The 24694-nt window shown below is 40.4% G+C and overlaps 1 protein-coding gene across 2 annotated transcripts in view; it reads left to right on the forward strand.

Moving 5' to 3' along the window:
- Positions 1 to 12671, forward strand: part of GRAMD4 (GRAM domain containing 4) — a 72808-nt gene extending 60137 nt beyond the window's left edge. For both annotated transcript variants that reach the window (XM_054279390.1, XM_054279382.1), the window contains exons 10-19: positions 453 to 501; positions 1318 to 1389; positions 2716 to 2759; positions 2857 to 2966; positions 4159 to 4313; positions 8284 to 8431; positions 8886 to 8979; positions 9994 to 10078; positions 11797 to 11865; positions 12428 to 12671. In XM_054279390.1, the coding sequence (XP_054135365.1) occupies positions 453 to 501; positions 1318 to 1389; positions 2716 to 2759; positions 2857 to 2966; positions 4159 to 4313; positions 8284 to 8431; positions 8886 to 8979; positions 9994 to 10078; positions 11797 to 11865; positions 12428 to 12529 (928 nt within the window). In that variant the 3' untranslated portion in view covers positions 12530 to 12671. The remainder of the gene's footprint in view (positions 1 to 452; positions 502 to 1317; positions 1390 to 2715; positions 2760 to 2856; positions 2967 to 4158; positions 4314 to 8283; positions 8432 to 8885; positions 8980 to 9993; positions 10079 to 11796; positions 11866 to 12427) is intronic.
- The last annotated feature ends 12023 nt before the right edge of the window (positions 12672 to 24694 follow it).

The raw sequence follows: 24694 nt of genomic DNA on the forward strand, positions 1-24694 counted from the left end.
TTTTAAATGCACCTTAAAATGGTGTAGATTACCTTAATGTTCATGTTGTAAACTACTTTTCTGACTTCTTAATTGATATTTTGTTTGACATTGTATTCCCTGGAAATTGCTGGTAGCAAATAGGCTTCTGAATAAGTTGATGTAATTTTCTTTGCATGAGAAAATAAGAGAAAATATTCCTAATCCTTTACTCCATGCACACCATTAAGTTTTGTTGTAAAACCCACAAGTAGTGATTCTGTTTAGTATTTACTTAACTAATATTTTTAAAGCTGGCTGTTGTTGGCCACTTGTGCTTCTGTTATATTGTGGGTTCTTTGTTAATTTGAGGATTATATTATTTGCTTTTAAGCCATAAGTACTTATTGCAGAAAACTGCTCTTTAACCTTTTACAAACAAGCTGTGTGGATGGATGGAGTTCTTGCTCTTTAACTATTTCCATCATTCCTAGGGGTTGGAGGATACAGTGGAGCATTGTGCCTGAAGTTTCTGAACAGATGGTAGGTCTTTGATCAGCTTCACCTGTATGCCTGCAGAAAAAATTGCACCTTTAAACCTTCCTCTGTGTTTGTGTGGGTAGCTGGAAAGGAAGGAAGAGCAAGCTGCAAGTGAAGACACTACATTTTCTTTTCTTTCTCTTGTAATTTAAAAGTCTTTAGTAACAGCACTCTTGGGTTCACATGCTTCACCCTAAAATATTCCAAACTTAAAAGACATTTCTGAAATGAATTTTAATTTGTCAGCTTGGGCCAAATTAGGTCCTGTGGGATCTTCAAGAAGTCTTGCATTCTGTTTTCTTTAAGAACATCAAGTCCATCTGTTAACTCAGCATTGCCAGCCCCATCACTGGGTCTGGGTACACGTCCCTGAGTGACAGATCTAAATGTCACTGTAATACTTCCAGGGATAGTGACTCCACTTCCCTGGGCGGCCTGTTTCAAGGCTTGGCAACCCTTTTAATTAACAAATTTTTCTGAATAGTTAATCTACATCTCCCCTGACAAGATTTGAGGCCATTTCCTCTTGGTCTATCACTTGTTACCTGGGAGAGAAGAATAATCCTCCCACCTCTTAACAACCTCCTTTCAGATAGTTGTAGATAAAGTCTCCCCTGAGCCCCCCACAGCATTGAAAACTTAAAATAACTACCACTGAAAGACATAAAAAATGGCTCTGAAACAAGGGAGGAAAATGGTAAATGTAGAGACAGTTAAAAATGAGATGAGTATTGCTGAGAATGTTGAGGAGTCACCTTGTTCTGTAAAAACACATTTATCTGAGCTGCTAATCAATGGATTGTCTCTTTCTTGCTTAAGGAGCCCCCAAAAGAGGACCTGACTGTGTCTGAGAAGTTCCAGCTTGTTCTGGATGTGGCTCAGAAGGCTCAGGTACTGTGCTGCTCTCTGGCTGCCTCCTTGGGAACAAGCGGGTTCATGCTCCAGGTGGTCAAAGGAGGTTGTTAGGCAGCATCTGAAAACAAATGCTTAAAGAAGAAATACTTCTCTGGCAAAGGGAACTTTACCTGTGAGCAGTGGAGATCTCAGTAAGATTCCTGGAGTTTCTGAAATGGCATGGTGCTTCAGAGGATGGGTTGAGGTTCCCTGACTGCAGCTCTGAGCAAGCTCTGGAGGGGAACAGAAGCAACTTCTCACAGTTTCCTACCTTATGTATCATATAAGCTTCTGATAATGTAGATTGGGTGGTGAATCTTCAAAATGTACTGGAGTGTGGATCCATATCACAAATCTGCTAGTCATAAAACTGATTTAGGAGACTCTGTTCCTTTAAGATTTAGCTGAAGGCTGTGATCTGTTTGGCTGTGTCAATTCAGCAGTTTGCACTTCATCTCTAAAACAGCATGTTTTAAAAAGCTCCACCCCCTCCAAGCCTTGAAATCTGCTGGTGCTGGTGAGGCTGAAGGAAGGTTTTCTCCCAGCCCCCTGAGCTGGCTGAGGTGGCAGCTGAGTGGCTGCAGCATGCAGCTGAGCTGCAGCCTTGTGCCCTGCTTGCTGCTGTGCTGCTGTCAGAAGGGATTGAACCTTCCCTGCTGACTGTGGCTGCTCTGCTCCTCCCTCCTGCTGGGGTGATGCATCTTTACATAAACACCTTTGGAAATTTATTGGGAAGGTGAAATTTTCAGGTGCTCTGACAGTAAGGATTGGTCAGAGAGTATGGCCTGAGTCCTGAGCAGGGGTCAGTTGCCTCCCCATTTGCTGGAATTAGTTGAAATCTGCTGTCTCCAATGGTTTATTATAAAAAATGATAATGGTCTGTTTCCAAGAAGCTAATAGTCCTTTTGATGAATTCATTTTTACCACTTCCTGAAATTTCAATACTCAGAATGTCTGAAGAGACCTTCAGTTCTGTTACCTACTAAGAGAAGCTCTTTACTCTTAGATTGACCGCTTAATTTAAAATATTTGCAATAATGTAAGTGCTTTCCAGTCATGACAGTGGGATCAAATAGTTTCTTCACTTGTAAGGATCAAACAAAAGTTACAGAACTAGGTTAAACAAGATGGAAGTCATCATGTATTACTATTTTGTAATTTACTAAGTTGTGAAGTACATAAATGGCTAAAAATTAGTTTAAAAAAGGTCACTTCTGAGAATTGCTTACCAACACCGTCAGAAAGCTATTTGTTTTCATTATGTGGACAAAAAACCCCAAAACAATGCAGGACTTCGTTTTAATTTTCTTGCTTCTTGTGCAGAACCTTTTTGGCAAGATGGCAGACATACTGGAGAAATTTAAAAAGTAAGTTATCTGATGTGAGATTTTCTTCCCTTTTAAAACAAGACTTGACCAATATCTGTAACACTGGTAATAAAATTTTGCTTCATTTTGTTTTCAGCTTGTTCATGTGGGTCCAGCCAGAAATAACACAGAAGCTCTACATTGCTCTATGGGCAGCTTTTATTGCATCCTGCTTTTTGCCCTACAGGATTCTTGGACTTGCATTGGGTAAACACAATAAATAATTCACCTCTTATGGTCCAGACTTAATGGTTAAAGCTTACATGATCTTTAGAGGGAGAATTTTAGAGTTTAAGAGAGAAAACTTGCATTAATAAATCATGCAGTGTTCTAAAGTATTTTCATTGTGCTTGGCATCATTTGTCATGACCATTTTGAAAACCATCTCAGTGTATAATAGGAAAAGACTGGGTAATGCTTTTGCTTCTTGAGGAGGAGAAGTCTATGATGAGCTGTTAGCAGAACTTCTCAGACTGTCAGCTCCAAGGCTTCTGGAAAATCCTGTATGTTGGGGGTTTTTTGCTCATGCATCCTCGTAGATGAAATATGTGGCATGGCACAGGAGGCATGAAAGTGACAATGTAGGAAAAAAATGAAAGTATTAGTGGGATTACTGGTAAAACTTGGAGGATGGGCTGGACAAAATGAACAGACTACAGTGGGTCTGTTACAGACATTCAGTCTCAGCTGGGAATGGAGAAAAGGGTTCTCACTACACCATGAGACTCCTTGCTATGGTATGAAGTCCTGTACTGTGAACTAAGAATTCTAATTTTTTCTCATTAAACTAATGATGCAATCAAATTAGTATTACATTTAGTTAGCTTGAACGTAAATGTAGGTTTGCTTCACACAGCAATTGAATTTAGATGCGTGAGGAATAATTGTTTGACTCTTAGGAGATCTGAACTGCACTCAGTAAAGTTTTGAGAGAGTATTTTAAGCCCAGATTTAATGGCAGAATGCAAGGAAATAACTTGTGTAAGAGTTGGGACTGGAAGATAGAGGTTTATGTAGTACATGAGAGCCCTCTGTTGCCATTAAAATTCTTGCAGGAGCTGCATAGTTGAATGCTCTGGTGTGTTTTTTGTTTTGGTAGTATATACTGTTTGCAGAATGCTTCTGGTAATAAGGAACATATGTTTGAATTATTCAAATGTTCTTCTGCATAATAGTAATTATGTAAATGTTTAAAGGAACTGGGGATGGGAAGGAAAGAAAAATAATTTTCTGGTGTTGCAAGAAGAATAACAAAATAGTAAACCTAGGAGAATGGTTTTAACACTGTGACTAAATATACAGAATTCTGTTTCATTTGTGAACTTTTGAAAATATGATCAAAACAGTGATGTTCTTAATGCCTCTTCAGCATTCAAACTGAAGTGACCTTTTTTTTCAGGACTCTATGCTGGAGTCAAGTTTTTCCTTATTGATTTTATCTTCAAACGATGCCCCAGACTAAGAGCTAAGTATGACACTCCTTATATCATCTGGATAAGCCTCCTGACAGATCCTCAGCTCAAAGAAAGATCTAATGCTACGGTGTCGAGACGGGTAAGGGTAATGAATCTTTTTGTCCCTGTGTTCTCAGCCTCTGAAAATCAGATCCCTTTCTCCCTTTTCCTTTTCTCCAGTGGCTAGAGCACATTAAAGAGAAGGTTAATTAAATCCTTACAATCAATGTTAGTTGATTGTAAAATCCCTTTCTTTTTATTATTTTCAAGATTTACAGTTCTTCTGTGAATTCTGTTTCTTGTATGAAAGGAATCAATTATCAAAAATGTGTATGTATGTATAGAGATGCTGTGAATCATGAAGCTGAACATACAAATATAACACCATCCATATTCATACCAATTTTTTTAATCTACATTCTGTGTAATACTGTTGTCAAGTACAGTATTTTTGTATCCACTTTCTCTATTCTTAGACATCCCTTTTCAGTGGAAATTTACATACTTATTCAAAATGAAGTGCAGTTAAAAATAGATAAAGGCTTGAGTATAATATGCAATATTATAATATATTGGCTTTCTAATGGGATAATCACTTACAAAGGTAGTAAGGTAGTTTACTACCTTTTTAAAAGTATATTAGCTTTCTAATTTAGAAATTAGTTTTTATTATTTTACAGTAGTATAGTAGTGTATTTATTTATAGTTTTAAATTATTAGTTTACTACCATTGTAAGTATAATCACTTATAGAGTATTAAGGTAGTTTACTACCTTTTTAAAAGTATATTAGCTTTCTAATGGGATAATCACTTACAAAGGTAGTAAGGTAGTTTACATATGAGACATGATGTCTCATGGTTATTTGTATTAGGTGACCTTTTAGCATAGTGGTGACAAATGACTTCATGTCATACTCCGAAGTACATTTTCTTTTTTTAAAAATGTCATAGTTTAATCACTAAGTATTGTGCTTTGTGCATCTTGGTAAATTCTTTTGGGGCCTGACGTGGTAACTGAGTCAGGGTTTTCCATATCCCTGGATTTGTCAATGTTTGTTAGTTTAAAAATTAAAATAGTTGTATTAAACCTTGAGTCTAATGCCATTTTAGCATTTGCTTAATGCTTCTTAGCACAATATCTAATTGCATTCATGGAGTTTCTGAGTACTGTCTGAAATGCACAGTACTGAGCAATAATTCAGCCTGGGTGTACAACTGGAAAGTAAAAGGAATACGAAATTACCCCTAAGTTGTTAAGAGGAAATCTGGGGCTTGGAGGGTGGTGGAGCATAGGATGGTAAAATAACTGCAGCACAATTGAATATTTCAGAAGGAAGTGGACAAGGACAGTTTCTTACAGAAAGTGAGTCTCCTGTTCCTGTTTTCTAAGGGATGAGAGGGGTAAATAAGCACTTGGATGAAGCCATTCATGGCCTGTATTTCTCTTACTTGCAGAAAATTATCTTAAAAGCTCACTCTTTCAGGTTGTCTTTTACATACTGTGGTAGTTGGGACATCATATTGCTGAATCTCTCTAATCTGCCTCAGAGGTAGAAGGATTCTGAATTGTTGAACTTGAGTCCATAAACTTAGAGAATAATGATTCCTTTTGGCTGTTCTTTGTGGTTTTAGTTTTACAAGTAGAGACAGGGGTTTTGTACTACCAGGTCTGGCTCAGTGGCCTTGGCTCATCTTCCTGGAAAGGATGTGCAGGACTGCATTACCTGCTTCCAAACGCATTTGAAAACATGAACTTCATCTCAGTAATTTTAGAGAAACTTTCTTACCCCTTGAGAGATTTCTGCAAACCTCATAGTATGAAAAATAGACTTCTGTACTAAAAGGTAAAAACCAAAGAGAGTTTTAAATTTTTTTTTCATAGGAAAGGCAGAGCCCAAAACATGTAGTGCCAACATGTGTGTGCATTCACTTTGACTTCTTATTATTCAACAGTGTACAAGGCAGAGTAAACTTAGACACAATGCAATATTAATTGCCTTTGCCACCACTCTGACCTTGTGTCCTTAGAGAGAAGTCCTGACAGCAGTATCTGATGGGTAAAGGTTGTATGTCAAAAGTTGATGGCAGATCAGGTGAAAAGGAATACCTCCAGGTTGTTGGTGATGTTTTTAGACAATCAGGACTCTCCCAGCATTACAAATCCAATCACTTACAGTCAGATTTAAGGCTTATGGAAATGCTTTTCTCTTAGTAATTGGCCATTGGTTGTCTCAAGCCTGAGTGGTAAGAGGAAACATTTGCATGTGTTAGTTATGACTAGAAAGGGCAGAACTACTCATATTTTCGGCCACCAGATGTAATGGTAATGGTACTGAAGTTTAAACTCCCATTTTTTAAATATCTTTATATAGCAGGTAGGTAGGAAGCAGTGTAGCAGAGAGCAGAAATAGTTCTTATTCCAGCACAAAGAGCATTAGACCTCTTGCTTTGATCATTTTTATATTTTGGGCCATGGTGCTTCACCTGGTTGTGTGCATGTGCAGCCAAATAGCTTGTCTAAGAAGGTCTTCAGAAAATTCTTTTCATCTTTAGTTGCACACAGATTGTTGAAGAAGCTGTTATTTTCCTTGGTTCCAGGGAATGAGCACTGCAGAAGTGATATTAGTTACCATCAGTCATTTGCTTTCCATGTTAACTTTATTTTTTTCCCCTGAGGCATCATTGTATTACAGGTACCCTAAAAATGTACCTTTAAGCAGGTAAGAGGGCAAATGCCCTCTGCTGTGCCTGTTTTGTCAGTCTGATTTCTAGTTAGCAATTGCAGTTCACAAGTTTTCATTTGCTTTGGATTTCTTTCCTTAGTGTGTAAATCCTGTGAGGGGTTGAGTGCTGCCAATTTAGTGCAGAGTAACAAAAAGCAGCTGAAGGCTGCCTGGCCCTCAGCAGCACTGGGGCTGCACAGAAGCAGAGCTCAGTCCTGGGCTGGCAGTCTGTCAGTTTGACACTTGTTTAACTCCATGAGCATGGGAGGGCTCAGAGCAGAGCTGCTCGTGCCAGCTCTGCAATCGTGGTGCCCCACCAAGATGAGAATGGAAGAGCTGTCCAAAAGAACCTGCCTGGCTCTCCTTCCAGAAGCAGGGCTTGTTGCCAGAGCAGTCCCCAGTGACTTTCAATCTCTGTTAGAAACAGATTTTACTCAAGTATGGTTTTAGGAGCTCCATGGTACTTTTTTCCTTCCCAAAGATGCCAGCAACCATTCAGATTTTGTTTTATGTGTCAACGCTTTCAAAATTCAGTGCAACTTCAAAGCACAGAAAAGATCACTGCTTCCAATGCAACCTGAATAAATTGAACTGGTGCGCTCTAACCACTCGTAACTCTTTTTTAATTGCATTCATTGTGTGTAGTCTCTTGGTTTGTGAGCAAAGTCTTGCAGTGCCACTCAGTTCATGTTTTATTCTGTGTATTATACTGTTAAATAGATTTCACTTTTTTTCTTTTGTCACTGTCACATTTGTGTTGTTTGTTTCTTTTCCTGCTAGCTGTCAGGGCATGAAAAGGTATGGATCATAGTGTGGAAAACTTCCTTTCATTTCCAGCATTTCTATTCATAATGAGCTTACTCAGTTCTGTGTGGCTTTTTTTCCTCTCTCTTTTCTTTCTAACTTCTTTTGTGCAGTAATACTTTGTTTATCTCTTGAAAACAAGCCAAGTACTGATAATATATTGTCTGTTAGTAATCCCAGTAGTTACAATCACTGGAGCTGTTTGCAGTGACTTAACTGTATCTAATGAGACATAGCCTTTACTGTAGAAGAATGGTATTTTAAGATAGATGCATTTAGCACCATGTGCTTCACCCCAGCAAAGTGTGTCCATCAAAGGGCAGCACTTTGAAAGGTTATGTTCAGGTAGCATATTAGAGGCTTGTGCTCTAGCAGCAGCATAGTGCACTAGTCTGAAGTTAATTTATGGAAGTAGTTAATGAAAATTGTTGCATTATAGATTTTTAATTTTTTTTTAGAAAGAGTAGTTAGCTAAATTATATTTGAGAGTGTAGCTTAAATGTTGCTGCTCAGATTTTGGAATCATGTTTCTTTTCCTGCAGCTTCAAACAGCAACTGCCAGGAGTTATGTGGGCTCAAGTGCCCCCACTGGAATAAGCAAAGATGAAGACACAAGTCGTTTTCATTCCACCAAGAGAGGAAATTTCCATGAAGTTTTTAACCTGCCAGAGAATGAGCGTCCTTTGCCAGGTATGATGCCACAGGAATGCTACATTAGTAGAATATTTTATAAAAAGCCAAGGATAATTTAAAGTTGACTTCCTTTTCTGTGCATTGTGTAGGTGTAAGCTTTTGATTTAAAGGTCTTGCTTTAAATTAGAATGAATGGAGGTGGTCTCTTTCATTCCATACCCTTGCAGCTCTTGGAAAGAGTGCACAGCCTGGTGTTCCTTTTATGGTTATGCAAATCCAGTAGTCAAGTTAAAGGGAATAATTGTGTGGGTGGTTTTATTTTCTTTTTTTTTTCAAAATAAGTGTTAAAACAGATGTTATGGTGTCTAGAACACAAGATTTAGGCCTTTCTTTCTAAGCACTTTTAGGTATCTAAAGTTTAATATTCAGTGTTTTCTATTGTATAAGGAGACTTGGGGATAGTGCCGGTCTCATTTTCTTAAAGTCAGATTTCTTGTTATGCTTTTTTCAGTGTGTGAAAATGGCTGGCGCTGTTGCTTGATCAACAGAGACCGGAAGATGCCCACAGACTACATCAGGAATGGAGTTCTCTATGTCACAGAAAAGTGAGTGTTTGAATCAAAACATTATTAAATGTTTTGAAACAAAAATTCCATTTCAAGGTGCCTTGCAACATCAAGGCAGTATCATAGGAGAGGGAGAGCTGAGCCTGGTGTGTGGCTGTGCTTAGCAGATGAGATTTTGCCTTGGAAAGGCTTTTATAGGAATGCAAAGTAGCTCTGTACAGACAGCTGTTAGAAGCTGCAGCTCTTGATGTGGATAACATACTAACTGTATAGATACTAGAAGAGAAACCTAAAACCCAAAGTGAACATTGAAAATTGTGATCAACAGCTATTTGACAAATATTCTTAGTTTGGGCTTTTTTTCAAGCAAGCTGAATGTGTAACTTCCTTGAAAAAACAGCAACAAAAAAGAAAACTGAAAAATAAGCCTTGGATTCAAATTTTTATGGGTGAGTGGTTGTTTTTTAAAATTTTTTTGCTTACCTCCCTGCCTCCCAGGACTGAATAGCTTTGGTCATTACTGTTTGGGTCGTGCACTGAAATTCCTTTGGAGGGTAATGAAAGGAAGTAAAGCTCATCTGTATGCAGTGACACCTAGTGATGGAGGCTGCTCTCCAGTGTTTAGAAATCTGAGCTTTTGTCTGCAGCACAATAACATGAAACTAACATAGTGTTTCTCATTAATCTTCTTTTAGGATGGTGAAAGACATATAAGCCTTTTGACATTTGGTATTTCAGCTGTTTAAGGATATATGCCCCTTGTGTGTCTTTAAAATGCTTGTCAGGTTTAACCATTCAGTGCAGTGATATAAATACAAGAATTCTTGTGTGTATGCATACTGTATGTTCTGGGCTTTCAGACACACCAGCCAGCTGCTAGAATTTATAAATGTTTGTGCTAAATTAGAAGCCATAACTTAACTGAACGTCTTTTTTATTTTGAAAGTTGTTTTAACTTGTGAGATTTCAAACTTCAGAAGAGACAAGAAGATATTTGAGAAATTTATTTTAAAACACTCTATTAAAATGAACCCTTTCTTTTCTTGTTTTCAGTTACTTGTGCTTTGAAAGCTCAAAATCTGGCTCATCAAAAAGAAATAAAGTTATAAAGCTGTTGGACATAACAGATATCCAGAAGGTATGTCTGGTTGGTGTTGGAAATAGGGGAGAAAACTGGTTTTCTGTTCAGCTAGTCATGTTTTGCATTTGTGCTTTTGTTATTTTGGAAAAGCACGCCACTGATAGTTTGTATAAGTGAAATGTAATCCTTTGTTTATGAATGTTTCACAGAACTGTTTTTTCAGACTCAGCACAAGCAAACTTGCTCTAAGCATGAAGACAAACTAGTTTACTAAACCGTTACACTCCCAGATTTTTTTAAAATTTAAGTTATGTTGCTTACAAACTCCATTGTTGACCAGAGCTGTGTAGGCCTTAAGAAGATCTATTGGTAACAGGAATTGTGTATTATTAACTTCAGTTTGAGTGTGGATATTGATAGATGCACCACCTTAAAAGCAGAGGCATTAGAGGGAGGCAGGATTGTTGTCAGTGGAGAAATGTAGATCATTAGAATAAATTGATAAATAATGATCTAAATTTTTAGATCATCAGAATAGCCAGACTGTGATGGGCTGGAATTTCATCTAGTTGGGACCCATCAGTAACAGAGGCAAGAAGTGGAAGGTTGGAAGCAAAGCAAGGGCAGTGTTGTCCTTTCTCTGGCTGAGGTTTATCAGCCTGTGGTTACTAATGGCTTTACTGGTGCCTTGCACCACTCTCTGTGGCCTTTAACATCACTTTTTGCTACCATTTCTGAACTTCTCCCTATCTTGAACACAGACACCCTTGCTTTCTGCTGCATCCTTACAACAGATTAAATCGTGTTGAGCAAAGAAGCACCTCAGCCTGGTGTCTATTACTGCATAAGTACCTCCAGATTTTCAAATTAATTCCTTCTATTTCTTTGACATGTCTGTAAAGCAGACAGCTTATACTCAAATTGAACATTCCTACTGGAATTAATAATTCATCTTAATGGCTTTCAAACATTATGCTTCAACTTACTTTGTTGTTCAATAGGCCTTTACTGCCATAAACTTTCTTTTGCATCTGTGTAGTGTTTTTAATGAGACAGGGATCATGCAGTCAAGCATAAAAAAGTACTGTGGTTTTATTTGGAGGTGGGAAACCTGGGTCTGACTTGAATGTCACTTTCTCCCTGTGAATACTTCTGAATTCAGCAAACTGTATTCCTTCTTATCTTTATGGACTTTGTAAAAAACACACAAGCAATCCATGTGTGCCACTGGGTGCTATGGTTTAAGTGACATGGTGGTGTTCAAAGGTGGGAGCTCTTTTTCAACTTTAATGATGCTGTGACTCTGTGATACCCTGTTTTGTATCTAATTTTGAAAAAGAAGCTTTTTCTGGTCTGCTTGCTGTTCCTGCAAGGAGTGGGTGGATGTCCCCTGTAGGGGAGGCTGTGGGTGATGTTCACCCAGCCCCATCTCACGTGTGCCCTGCCTGTGTTCCCCACACCATGGCTGGCTCAGCTCCCTGGGCTGGGGCAGGACTGGTGCTTACAGGGGGGCTGGGGATGCTCCCAGCAGCTCCTGGGAGGAAGGGGAGAGGAGGGTCCTGGCTGTCCAGTGAGGCTGTTCCCAGCAAGGCCAGGAGAATCGGACTCCAGAGAATGGCAGCTGCCTTCATCCTGCTTTTACTGGAGGTCTCTGAGTCATGGCTGGGAGGACAGGCCAGTGATGGATTGTGTAACCTCTGGAGCATCTTTTGCAGTTGTTCAGTACAGAAGGTGTCTTATGTCTTTGTGTGTGGCTTTTTTTTTGCTTTTTTTAGTATAAAGTGCTCTCTGTTCTCCCGGGATCAGGGATGGGTATTGCTGTATCAACACCATCTACACAGAAAGTAAGTAGCTGGCTGTATCTGTATTGCTGTGTTGGGTTTCTTACCTTCTTTCCCTCCTCTGGTTAGCACAAGCATAAAGGCTTTTTCTTCCCCCTTATGCCAGTGGCTGGGTTTTTTTTCTTTTTAAAAAATTCACTTGTCTATTATTCAGTGTGTTTGTCTTCAGAATTTTAATGTATTAAATATTCAGCTTGGTCTAGTGCATCTGGAGTGTTTTACTCTAACACTTCAGAAAGCTTTTCCCCAGCACCCTCCATCAGGAGCATGCAGTCTGCTATGCAGTCTGAAACAAAAAGCTGTTGGCTTGAGAGTATCCATGGCGGGGGAAGGAGGCTTTCTCTCTCTTGGGAGAGCCTGGCCCTCAGATGAAGTTTTAAAGGAAATGAAAAATATTAGAAAATATGCCACGTGGTCAAGGATTTGATAGACAAAAGGATTATTTTGTCTTTATCAATGCATTTCTACCACAATTGATCTATTCCTAGTGACTTGATGAAAATATACCTAGAGGAAATTATTTTTCTTTGTGGACTGACATGATGTGTTTTTTTCTGTCCCTTAGCCTTTGGTGTTTGGTGCCATGGTACACAGAGATGAAGCTTTTGAGGCAATTTTCAGCCAATACATGAAAATCACATCTGCATCATCCAGCACTGAAAGCTAGTGTCTTATCTTGGAAGAACTAAAGGAAACTTCCTTCTTGTATGACTTGGTAGTGAAAAAATGAACATCCTCATCTATTTTGCAATAATTTTTCTTGTCTGGTAGTTTATATTCTATCTGTTACATAAACCAAGTGTATTTTATATATGCCTTCATGTTTGTTTTTAAGGTTTTTGTAAAAAAAAGACAAAAAAACCAAATGAAAACAGTGAAAGTGCTATCATCACTATTAGCCTTGCACATTAAGCACTTTTAATGTTTATTTACTGACATTAAAAGCTGGGAAGATGCTCAGAGACCTGACTATATAACAGATTGATCCCTTTATCTCCACTGATGTCACTAGGGATTCATTTGTCCCTTTATCTTAGTTGTTTTTCCCTGAGATGTGAGAATGATGACTGCAGCAGCCTGAAGTCACCTTCTTCAGCTTGGAGTTTTTAATTGGGTCCTTTATTGAAACTGATGGCAACACCAAGGAAGTATTAGCTTCTTAGTATTTCCATATGTACAACTGCATTTAAAGTAACTCCTCCTTGCTAATTTTTGCATTGCAGAAGGATGTTTTACTGGTTTGGTTAACTTCAATTTTTCCTGCATAGAGATGTTTAAATTACTTGTACAGTAAATTGGAGGAGAAAGTTTGTAACTATATCTTCCTTTCCTCATTAACCAAATCAAGAGGATGGAAGGCAGGCAGATACTTTTTATAAAAGAGGGCACCAAAATGTTGTTCCTAAAATGTTAGGCATCTTATAACTATATTTCTATAGGTACTTGTCCTAGAAGGGCTCAGCTGTTGTACATGTTGCATGTACAAGGCATTTGTATGTAACGCATTAAAGACTTGAAGGCTTTTTGTGTTGAGGTGGGAACGATTAAACTAAACTCAGATGTGATCTTTTTTAATTTGGCTCTTTTCTTGAGTTACCTTGTGATAAAATTATGCTATAATATAGCAACTGAAAGCACCAGTTCTCTCAAAATATAATTTGAGGAGCGTTGGTGTGCTTCCGTCTTCCCCCTTGCAGAACTAAATTTTAATAACAATTAAACCCAACTGCCAGGTAAAACAGGAAGGCTGCACTCCTCTAAACTCTCTCAGGCCTGTCTAGCAGCAAAGCACATATTGACCTTTGTCTTTAATATTAGAGAGCTTTTATACTCTATATAATAGCACCCATCTGAGAGGTTTAGAGTTTTATTTGCATTTTCATGAAAGCACAGTAGGAGTTATGCCAAGCCTTCCTGAGTGTCTTTTCCTTTGCTATGCCTTTTGAGTTGAGTAGTATAGATGTCTCCAGACATTATATGAATGGCCCTAAAAAAAAGCAATGGAGATGCAAATTCTTATGTAAAATGAGACTTAATTTCATGGATTTTTTTCTCTGTTTTTTTTTTTTTAACAGGAATTTCCTTTCTTTATAAGGAAAGGGGTAAATTGAAGGAGGGAGAGGGGTAGCAAACACCAAAGGGTGTTTAACTCTTAGCACAGTTTTAACTTGAAGTCTGTCAATAAGTACAGGAGTAATGAAGAAGGTGGAGGTCAAACTCTACAAACTTTATTTTAGTCTGGCCATGAAAAGGTAGGATATGAGAACTTAATAGAACTTTTATATGAAGCGATTGTGTTGAATATCATAATTTGTTTGAGTATTGTAAAGTGAAACATTGATGGGGTATGCCCTGGGTGGAAATGTAAGCAAGAATGGGGGAGAAGCCACTGTAATGGTTAAAATGCAATTTTCAAGTTCTCACTTTAGAGTAGCACTGGAACATGTCTGTACATGACCTGAGAAATGGGTGCATTTCTAAGACCACCTTTGGTATGCTGTAACTCAGGGCCTGGAAACTTCAAATACAAGTGAACTGGTGGGAATCCATTTTGCCACCATTTAAAGTGGATGTAGCTTGACAGTTTATGGTTTCATAACTTTACACATTCAGGTTATGTGTTTAAGAAAAAATTATTGATGTTAAATCTTCCTCATCAAAACTACTTTAAAATCAGTTAATATCTTTTTTGTAATTGCTACATATTATAATTTGGCTTTTCTTTCTAGAATCTTCCTTGAATAGCAAGTGCAGCTAAAAAATAGGCATTAAAATAGCTTAATGTTATATAAATCTTAATCAGATTCATTCATTTTGTCTTAAGAAGAAAATCCCTTGGATGTGTTTTAAGGTTATCCTTTTTTCTTTGAAGAAACAGAAAACTATATTTTTTACAGAGAGCATGCTCTTTTTCTTATTTTTGTATCATTTTTCAAGTGTAATTTATACCTTCACTCTGATCATAACAGCAGTTTCAGTAGGAAATCAGTTGACTTGCACTTATTACCTCCTCCCCCTCCACCCTTCACTGGTGACCCTCGTGTCCAGGGTTCTCCTAGATTCTGGTTCCTGGAGGAGCTATAGGATCTACACTGCTGGTGCCAGGACAATGAACCACACCTAGGCTTCCCAGAGGGAGAAAAGATAGCATTATCCTTTTCCCAGACTGAAATGCCTCATGTGTACAATACACTCTTAAAATTTATTTTCTGAACGAAGAAATTAGAAATGTCTTATAAACTCTGATGTGCTGATGTTTGAAATGAATCCATGCTTTAACAGTGTGAACTTAAAAGTTAGCAATCCTTAAAGCAGCAAACCTAGTGCAAACTGCAATGCAACATTGGTTCTAGTGTAGAGAAAACAGACTGGATTTCTTTGTTTGGTTTTTTAAATAGAGCTGTAATATAATTGACAGACATGTGTGTACATACTTTGCAAATTTCACTTTACATTGGGTTATCCGGTTTCCCTGCTGCACAGCTGCTCCTCCCGGGGTGTCCCTGGTTTCAGAGACTGGAGGTGACCTTTGGATGTTCGCTGAGGCTTTTCTCTCCTGCTGCACCCTCTGGAGGGCAGGAGGGGATGGGCAGTGAGTGAATGTATCCTGGGCTTGTGTGATCGCACTGCAGCTCCCACCCCAAATTCCAATCTTCCCGCTTAGTTCTGCAGTACAGCCTGGTGCCCTTCAGAGACTGGCTGGGTCGGAACACTTAATGTAAAGTGCTTTAAATAGCTGAAAGTGATGTTCTTGTCATTCTGTCTGTCTGATTGCTGTTTATATTTGCAATTCTGTTCATGTCTGTGGATGTCTGGATCATTCACGTGTAATTGGATTTAACTTCTAAAGAAGTTCATTGGTTAGTTTGAGTCCCTTTTAAAGACAATAAAAAAGGGAGATGAAAACTGACTAATTCTTTATCACTGACCATTTAAATTCAAAAGAGAAACAAGCTGAAATATGAAATCATGCCTTTCTGTGCACTGTAGCTTTTTTGAGGCAAGATTGAATGAAACAAGCTATTTATTAGTAGCAACATCACACAGGATGCCAGCAGCAAAACTCTACCCTCGTTCTGCAGACAAAGAAAAAAGGAATTTTACCCGACTGTGAAGAGATGAAAGGATGTACCTGATTTTTGGCTACTTAAACCTGTTTGAAAACATTGGTAGTTTTTATTGAACTCTGTACATTTTGGCAGATGTTTAATTTCTACTAATCATTGAAATATAATGGATGTTAAAATTTTTATGTCTGAAGTTTGAGTCTATATTTTGAAATTGTAAATAATTCATTATCAGTGTAACTTTTGTTCGACAGAAGACTTATACTGTGTGAATAATTGAAATAATGAAATTATTTGCCCTGTACATTTTTTAAGAAAATCTTGTTTGTTTAAAAAGTCTTGTATAAATTATAATTTTTATTTAAATAAACCTAAAAATGCTTTGTGCTAATGCTTCTTGCAAATTTCAGTTATTTATCTATCAAAACTACACCTGATTTCTTGGAACAAAGTAAATTAGTGCTTTTTGCAGATTCACAGCCATCTCTGGGGGGAGGCAGGTGGATGTCATTGCTTTTGAAGCCCAAGGAACTGGAATTTTATTTAAAATAATTCTGTTACTTTATTGGAGAGTGTATGTATATTTTGGTGTGTATGATAGTATTTTCTGTGAGTACATCAGTCCCTTTGTAGTTATATGGTTAATTTAATGAATGGAAAAGCAAGCAGTGATTTCTATGATGCCACTGCAGGAGGGCATGGATGACATAAGAGTGCTGGGAGGAGTTCAAGCTCCAGTCAGCCAGAGCTCCACGCCACTGTGCTGCCAGAGGTAGGGACAAGCCCTTTCCATCCCGAGGGTGTGCAGGAGGGGTGCTCTGCAGCAGCATTCCCTCATCAGCAGCAGCATTCCCTCATCAGCAGCAGCAGCTCTGCAGCCTCTGTGTCACCTCAGCTCCCTGCTCACAGCAGCCACCCTGCCCCTTTGTTTGCCTCTACAATGCTCCAAGTGTTTGGCTCAGCTGAAATAGATCAGTCTGAGATGGATCCTGCACACGTGAATGTGTGCTGCTCTCCTTATTTCAGTATTTAGTTTTCTCCTGGTGGCAGCAATGCAGTTGGTGGTATAATGGTGTTTTAGGCTGGTGTTTTAAGTGTTCTGACAATACTTATCTTGTTCAGAGAATACTTAACTTCCCTCTTGTACTGGTTTAATGTGTTCTTTGTTAAATGTTTGTACAAGGTGAGTTGCACCTGCAGCAGTACTCACAGAGGTTGGATTCAATCCCACCTGCCTGAGGCTTTGTGGAAGGAAATTGTGGAGCCTGGCTTCAGCTAAAGCCACCATGGTATGAGTGAGGGGACTTGGTCTGTGTGAAAACAGTGCTTGCTGTGCCAAGGTCACTGCAGCAGCCCATGGAAGACAGAATGGAGCTGAATGAGGTATTCACCTGCTGTCCCTGTACTCCAGCTCCTGCTGCAGAAAGGCTTTCCAGCCACACTCTGCAGTGTCACCCACACACGGTGACTCAGTGTACCTGAGCAAGGCATGCCCTGGGCAGCCCTGGATTAATGATAAAGGGCAGTTTCAGCTTTCAGCTTGGAGAAGCTGAGGGGTTTTTTGCTGTTACTTTTAAGTAAATTTCAAGTTAAGTCTGAGTTCTTCTGCTGAATCCTTGGATTCACTCAATTGCTCTCCTTAGTTTTAGGTTAGGCTAAGTGTTTAGTGCATTAATTATTGGGTCATCTTAGACTTTTGAATATTTTTATTTCAAACATGAGAAATACAGAAGATGTAAAAAGTTGATTTTTTTGTCTTAGAGAGGTTGGGATATTGCAAAGGATCAGTCCCTTGCAGCAGTGTCCTCACTGATTTGTGGATGCTCCAGAAGTTAGGTGGGTGTATTGCAGTGCCTGAAGGATGTAGTTATGAGCATGTCTTTAATACTAGATTTAGCTTGAACTGATGCTGTATTTAGTCAAGTTGGCTTTGACTGGGAAGCGGAGAGATGAGGGGTAGATAAATACCTTTTTCTGTCTTTAAATAGCTGGCACTTTACCTTGAAAGCTGCAAAGCCAAGTTGAGATGTGCATTAGGCAAAATTTCTGCTTTTGTATTCTCTACTGAAGTTCTGTACATCTTTGCCAATTTTTGTGACATATAGTTACATATGGATAATGATTTCCTTCAGCTTTCCTTTTTCACTACCCTTCCCTATTCCATACCAGATATTGATAAAAGTTGCTCTTGTTTCTTTCCTAAATTTCCCGAATTTCCCAAATTTCTCCTTTTCTGTGACAGTTTTGAATTGAGAACTTTTCCACTGGTTCCTCTGACCTTTGTTTTTCTCCTTCAGCATTGTTCCAGTTTTCTTCCTCTCACAAAAATAACTGTTATTTCAGTTCTGATTATTTAGAGATACTGATGGACTATGTCCTAGTGATCATGCCACAAGTTCACTAAAGCTGCCTTCACCTCTCACATCTTCCATTTTGTATAAATTGGAGCTAAATTGCTATATCTGCTGGTTTGGATTACTCAGTGGCTTCCATTTCCTCAAGCTAATTTGTCATGTCTTTGCTCCTGATCATCTACATGACTGGGAAAGAAGATGCTTCTTTAACTTGTGGAGTGAGTTCTTTAAAGCAAACAATCTCTTCTTGAAAAAGCCAGTTTTGCAGGGACAAGCATTGGTTGAGCAAAACATGTATCTGCAGAGGAGCAAATGTAGACATAGATGATTTTGCCTGCTGCAAAATGGTGTTTGGGAAGGAATGTTTGAGCCTAAGCTATTTGCTGAGGCATCCCCACGCCAATCTTTTGAGCACAGCGTGTGAGGTTTTAACCCATTGTGGCTAAGTCAGTGAGAAATTCTGCAAATCCTCTCTCCCTAGGTTGTTTAGATGTCAGATGAGTATTTGGGAAGGATTCCTGGTATAAAGTCTGTGAACAAAGCAACTGTATTCAGTGTTGGTTTTGCTTCGTGAAAAAATGTTGCCCCTGCCCAGAAATGCCTTTGGCCAGTCACAAATATTAACCAGGCACACAGCAGGAATAAGAGTCATCAGTTGAATCTGAACTTAACAATCCTTAAAAATATCATGCAAGTTATATATTTGTAGAAAGGGGATCTATACAAGAAGTCTTTGGGGTGAAAAGAAGCCCTTATAAGAAAAAAAAAAGTAAAAAGGATTAAATCTTTTAGGTGTTATTTGGGACAAAAACTTGATGAATCCTGGAGTGTGAGCTAACAGCAGCCTCCACTGGATATTTCTCATGAAGTGTGAATGTGCATATTTACCTTTCTTTACTCTCATAATGCAAGGCTTTCCTGTGTTTCAGATGTGTTTTTCTTGCCATACCCTGCATTTGGGATGCCTGCAGGAAGTGTGTTGGTGTTGGTTAGTGGACATGCTCTAGAAGTTTCCAAAGCTACACAGGATGTCATCATTACTCCCAGCACTCGCCTGGCAGGGGAGATGCCTTAGAAAGCCCTTTTCCTGCTCATGGAGGGAACTTCACATTGCTCTCTTGGGGTGTTGACCCCCCGTGACTGACCAAAATAGCAGCTCTGATGCACAGCTCATGGAGTGGGGGCAGCTGGGTCTGTGCTCAAATCCTTCTGCAAGATGAGTGGCTCTGGGCGCTTTCCAAGGGAAGCAGAGCACAGCTAAGCCCTGAACTTCACCTGTGTAATGCAGGGCTGAGATGGTGAGGGGAAGACAGATGGGATATGAGGGAGAGGCAGCTTTGAGTCCAAAACTGGACTTGTGATGACTGTGGGTGCTCCTCACACCATCTGTGGCTGAGCAGGGTTCAGGAAGGCTTTTGGAAAAAGGGGAGATACTGTCTTCAAAGCTGTATAAATATGTTGAGACTCTTCATTTAAATATGCCAAAAAGTGTGTAAAGAATGTCTATATTAAAAATCTAGCTTTACTGCATTGCTATAATACAAACATTTTCAAATATGACCACTATGGTCATCATGCAAGGTGGCAAATCCCAGTTGTATTGGGGGACTTCTCGGGAAAATAAACACAAAATCCTCTAAACCTCAGCAAAAATCTTAAACTTGCTGGTTTACTAACTCCTGCTTAAGATTTATTTCTACTTTTTATTTCTATTAAGATTTATTTCTATGAGAAATTTTACTGTTTTATATTCCTGACAATGTGGACAGCTTAGTGAAGACTTACTGTGCATTTCCTGGCTGGGAGATGACAGGAGCCTGTCAACACTTGCTTCTACAGAAGTGCCAGGCTCCATGTCCAGCTGGGTAAACACCTTGAAAAACCTGAGCTCTGCTCAAGCAAACATTTTAAGATGACTGTGGTTTCATGCCAAACTGAGCTCCCTGCCTCCTGCTTCCTATCTTATGCCAATGCTGGGGCTCACCAAACCTTCCTGAAAGGGCAGGAGCCCAACACAGGATGAGAGGCAGTGAGAAGAGCAGTGCATTATCCACCTTTCCAGAAAGCACAGGAGGTGTTACAGGCTGCCCTGGATCTGCAGCCCAGGTATGGTCTTGGTGGCCATAAGGATTCTGACATACAAATACCTGTGTTCCCCTTGTCAGGTTTTCAATGTCCATCAGATTTCAGAGGTAACTTTTGAATATAACTTGGACAAATGTTAAGGGCTAATCCTGAGCACATAGTAATAAAGGATAATGCAAAGAAACGTCTGTGAGCTGAGCTAAAACATCTGTGTGTGCAATCTGCATTTGATTGTGCAAATATTTAAAGAGTTGGAATGCGGTTGTTAGAGGTGTGTTTAATCTGCTAAATCCACTTCCTTCAAGTACCGACTTTTGCCCAGCTCCTTCCCTCAAAACTTCAACTAAGGCTGGCGAAAACAAAAAAGAGAAAGGTGACTGGCTGTTGCTCATCAAATTTTTGGGGCCACTGCAATAAGAGCAGGGATGGTTAGAGAGGAGGGAGGAAAAACAGCCAGGAGAGGTCGTGGGCTTTTTTGTTTGAGCATGTTGTCTCAGGGGCTGTGCTGGGTTAGACTCATCCCTCTTGGAAGCAGGAGCAAAGAGGGAACGGCTGTTTCACAGCCTCCATGCACAAGAAGGCATATTATCTGATGTGTGGCATGTTTTCCTCCTAAAAACCATGAATAAGGGCCTTGGACGATGTTAAGTTTAAATTTTAAAAGGTTTTGATTTAATTTGCATTTTTAGCCCACGTTACTCTTCAGTTTTACCTTCTTTCTGCATGTGTGCCTGTGGACATGTATCTGTGTGCACTGAAAAAACCTCTCTGTGCACAGTAGATTCATTCACATGAAGGCTGGCAAAGCTCAGCCCTCTTTCTTCCAGACCCTCAGCCCCACCCAGCCTGCTCCTGCTGCCCACCCAGCCCATCCTGCCCCTGCAGCTTTCCCACTGCAGCTCCCAAAGCTGCCTCCTGCCACATCATGCTCCCACAGGGGCCAAGTGCCACTGTGTGGCTTGGTGGGTGGTGGCACTGCTGAGGTGGTATAAAATGCAAGTAGATACAGGACCGGGTTGTTAAGCCATGTAAAAAACCTGCTGCTGTCCTGTATCTTTGCAAAAAATCTCATCTTTAAGTTGTAAGATATGCTGTGGGTTGCAGCAGCAGTGGTGGCTGCTGGGAAAAAGTTCAGGCTTCCCAGATCCCAGTCCACAAATGCCTGAATATAAATATTTTGCAGGTGTACCCAGTTGCTAATACTTGCTATTTTTAAAACCGAGATAGGACTAACTCCCATTAGATGGGGGATGTCCTGCTCCTGTTACTCACCTCAGCCTGGAAAGAATTCTACCTTGTACATAAACACCCCAGATCTGCATCCTTGCACTGGTGCCAGAGATCCCAGCATCTGCTGTATTTATCTCTGTCTTTATAATTTTGTCCCCTTGCTTTTTGAGAGCATGAGCTGCCCGAGCTGTGGAGCCCACCAGCACCAGAGCAGGGTGGGGAATGTTGGGTTGGCTTTTCTCTCAGTGCTGCTGAGGCTGAGGGGTTCCTGTGACAGCCCTGGGAACCTGATCTGTAAGCCCCACATGGAAACACATCACACTTTATAAGCTATTTGTGTTATTCTATGACTGAAATACTTTATAATGCTGTATTTTAATCCTCCTTGCTGCTAACATTTTTGGTGGGGAATATATTACCAAAATATAGATACCAGGTTTCAGCTACTTTTAAGTTTTTGTTCTTGTTTTTAGGAATTATGGTGTTGGGTTTCTTTGTTACTGCCAAGAAAGCCCTAATGAGAGACGCTTTTCTCCTGCTTTCAGGAATGTTATTTTGGTGATTGCATCAGGTTGCTCAGGGGTGGATGAGTCAATGAACAAAGACTTGAGCACCTGACAGGAGAAGACTCTCCTTGTGTCAAAATCCTGAGAGCAGCCATGGTGAAGAGAGAGGGACACCATTATGAGGAGTGTCTCCCCTGTCCCATGTCTTTTATCCTCTTCTATTAGATAAATTTTCTGTCTGGTTTCATACTGGTTTGTATAGTTCCTGGAGGAACTACCCAGGCTCTCCTTTTGGGGCTTAAGCCTGCAGATCCGAAATGTGGCTGTCAGAGCCAGGGGGATTTCTATGCCAAGCCAGTCTGGGCTCAGGGGACCCTTGGTCTCCATTTGCTCTTAATATTGGAGTGGTTGAGGTAATTTAAATGCCCTTTCCCTTTGTTAGTTTTTTCCTGACATACAGCTGCTGAGTGAGGTTTCTAACCAATATGAAGGGAAGCCCCTGCGAGAAATGAAGCATACTTATCAGATGTTGGTTTTGATGCTCTCTTCAGGAAAAGCAACATTGTGGTCTGTCTAGTTTTGTGTTTTTAATAAGCAGAGGCACTGTTGTCTGCTGTGGTGTGTAACATGCAGAGCCTGCTGAGCTGCGGGGTGACGTGTTCTGGTCACAGACTGGGGAAGAACTGCTCATCCTCATGGGGCACAAGGATTGCACTGTGCTGAAGCTGGAGTCTCTATCACCCACAATATTGCTCACCTGGGCACCTCTGAGGCCTCTGGGGTGGGTTTTTGAACAATGTGTTTTCTTGTGAGCTCTCCTGGTGGAGACCATTCAGCTCATAGCTGAAGACAGCCTGCATCCTGCACCCTGGGCTGGTTCTCTCTGCAAGTATTTAAAAATGAAGGGAAGGAACTTGAAGTTCAGTGTGCTGCTTTAGATCTCCTTGGCAGGTTCGACTTGCACATCAGCAATGAGGTGAAAATAGTATCTGGCTACAGATGAGTGTGCAGGTCTTGGAAAAGGTCCCTGTGCCCAGTGATTGCAGTGGCATTGAGAAGTAAGTTTTGGCAGGCACCTAAGTCCTTTATAAGAAGAAAACTCTGCCCATTCCAAGAAGAGAAGATGTAGCCATGATATTTTATGAAAAATCCTTTCCTTAGGATTTTTCCTCCTGAGAAGCTGAGAGGCCTCAGCAACAAAATGTAAACAATGATTATCTGCTGCTGTGGAATGCAACAGGTGCATCTGTGATTGGTCTCATGTGGTTGTTTCTAATTAAGGGCCAATCACAGTCACCTGGCTTGAACACTGAGACACAAGCTTTTGTTATCATTCCTTCTTATTCTATTCTTAGCTAGCCTTCTGATGAAATCCTTTCTTCTATTTTTTAGTATAGTTTTAATATAATATATATAATAAGATAATAAATCAAGCCTTCTGAAACATGGAGTCAGATCCTCATCTCTTCCCTCTTCCTTGGACCCCTGTGAACACTGTCACAAGAAGCAATGTTGTTAATCCAAGTGCTCTGTAATACTGGAAAGCTTTTGTACCAAGGTGGAGGCTAAAGGCTGAAGTGAACTGTTATCCCACACCCCCAACAAAGCAGTCTGGCAGATGTAGGCAGAAGAGGGATGGAGAGGCCTCAGCTCCTGCTGGATATGTGCTGGTTCCTTAGGCTCCAACAAGGAGAACAGGTGGAAAATAGCTTGGAAAATGTCTTTACCCTCAAGAGTACAATTTCTGTTGCCCCAGGGGCTGGCCAGCATGGCTGGGGTAGCTCCCCACTTCTTCCCCAGCCTCCCTCCACCCACAGCTCCCTCCTGGGCTCTGAGCCACGCAGGGCACCCCTGGTGCTCTGAATGGCAGGACGTGGCTCCTGAGCTCTGTGACACACCAAGGGGCAGCCCCTCCTGAGCAGAAAATACTGGGTTTTACAGGGCTGGAGGGAGCTGTGCATGGCAAACTCTGTTCCCTAAGGCTGCTAAATGAGGCCTGCACACAGGCAGGTGTATTGCCTGTACCTGCTGTCTACATTGCCCGGTTACTGATGTCAGGCATTCTGGGAAGGAAGAGCAAAACAAGGTAAGGGTAAATATCTCCTCAAGCAGAAACTGGCCTCTGGCTTCCCTCCTGTATCCAGTCCTGCTGCCATGCGCAGGTTTAGGGTGCATGGAACATTCCAGCACTCCAGCCTCAGCTGCAGGTGGGTTGATTTTCACAGAAGGGGTTTTTATTGAGAGGGTTTGTGGTTGCGGTGTGATGTAGTAGCCTGTCTGAGTCATCCCGGTTCTTTCCCCAGGTGTGCCAATAACCTCTCCCTTCCCCTCCTGCTGACTGCTGTCCGTCAATCTCGGTAGGCCAGCAAGGGCGTTGTGTGATTGGCGAAGTTCACAAGATGCCTCTCAGGCCTGGGGACATTGGGCCATCCAGGTGCCATTTTTCCCCTGAGACTCCCCCACCTTACCTGGTTGGTGGGATCCCTACCCCTTCCCTCCCCCTGTCCCTGGGGTTAAAAGACACAGCAACCACGGGGTGCAGGAGTTCTGTTGGAGCTGTTGCTGCATTCAGAGGCCTGTGGGCCAGGAA

Source organism: Melozone crissalis, unplaced genomic scaffold (genome assembly GCF_028551555.1).
Source record: "Melozone crissalis strain CALT ecotype California unplaced genomic scaffold, PUWL_Pcris_2 ptg000004l_1, whole genome shotgun sequence".
NCBI classification, from domain to species: Eukaryota; Metazoa; Chordata; class Aves; order Passeriformes; family Passerellidae; genus Melozone; species Melozone crissalis.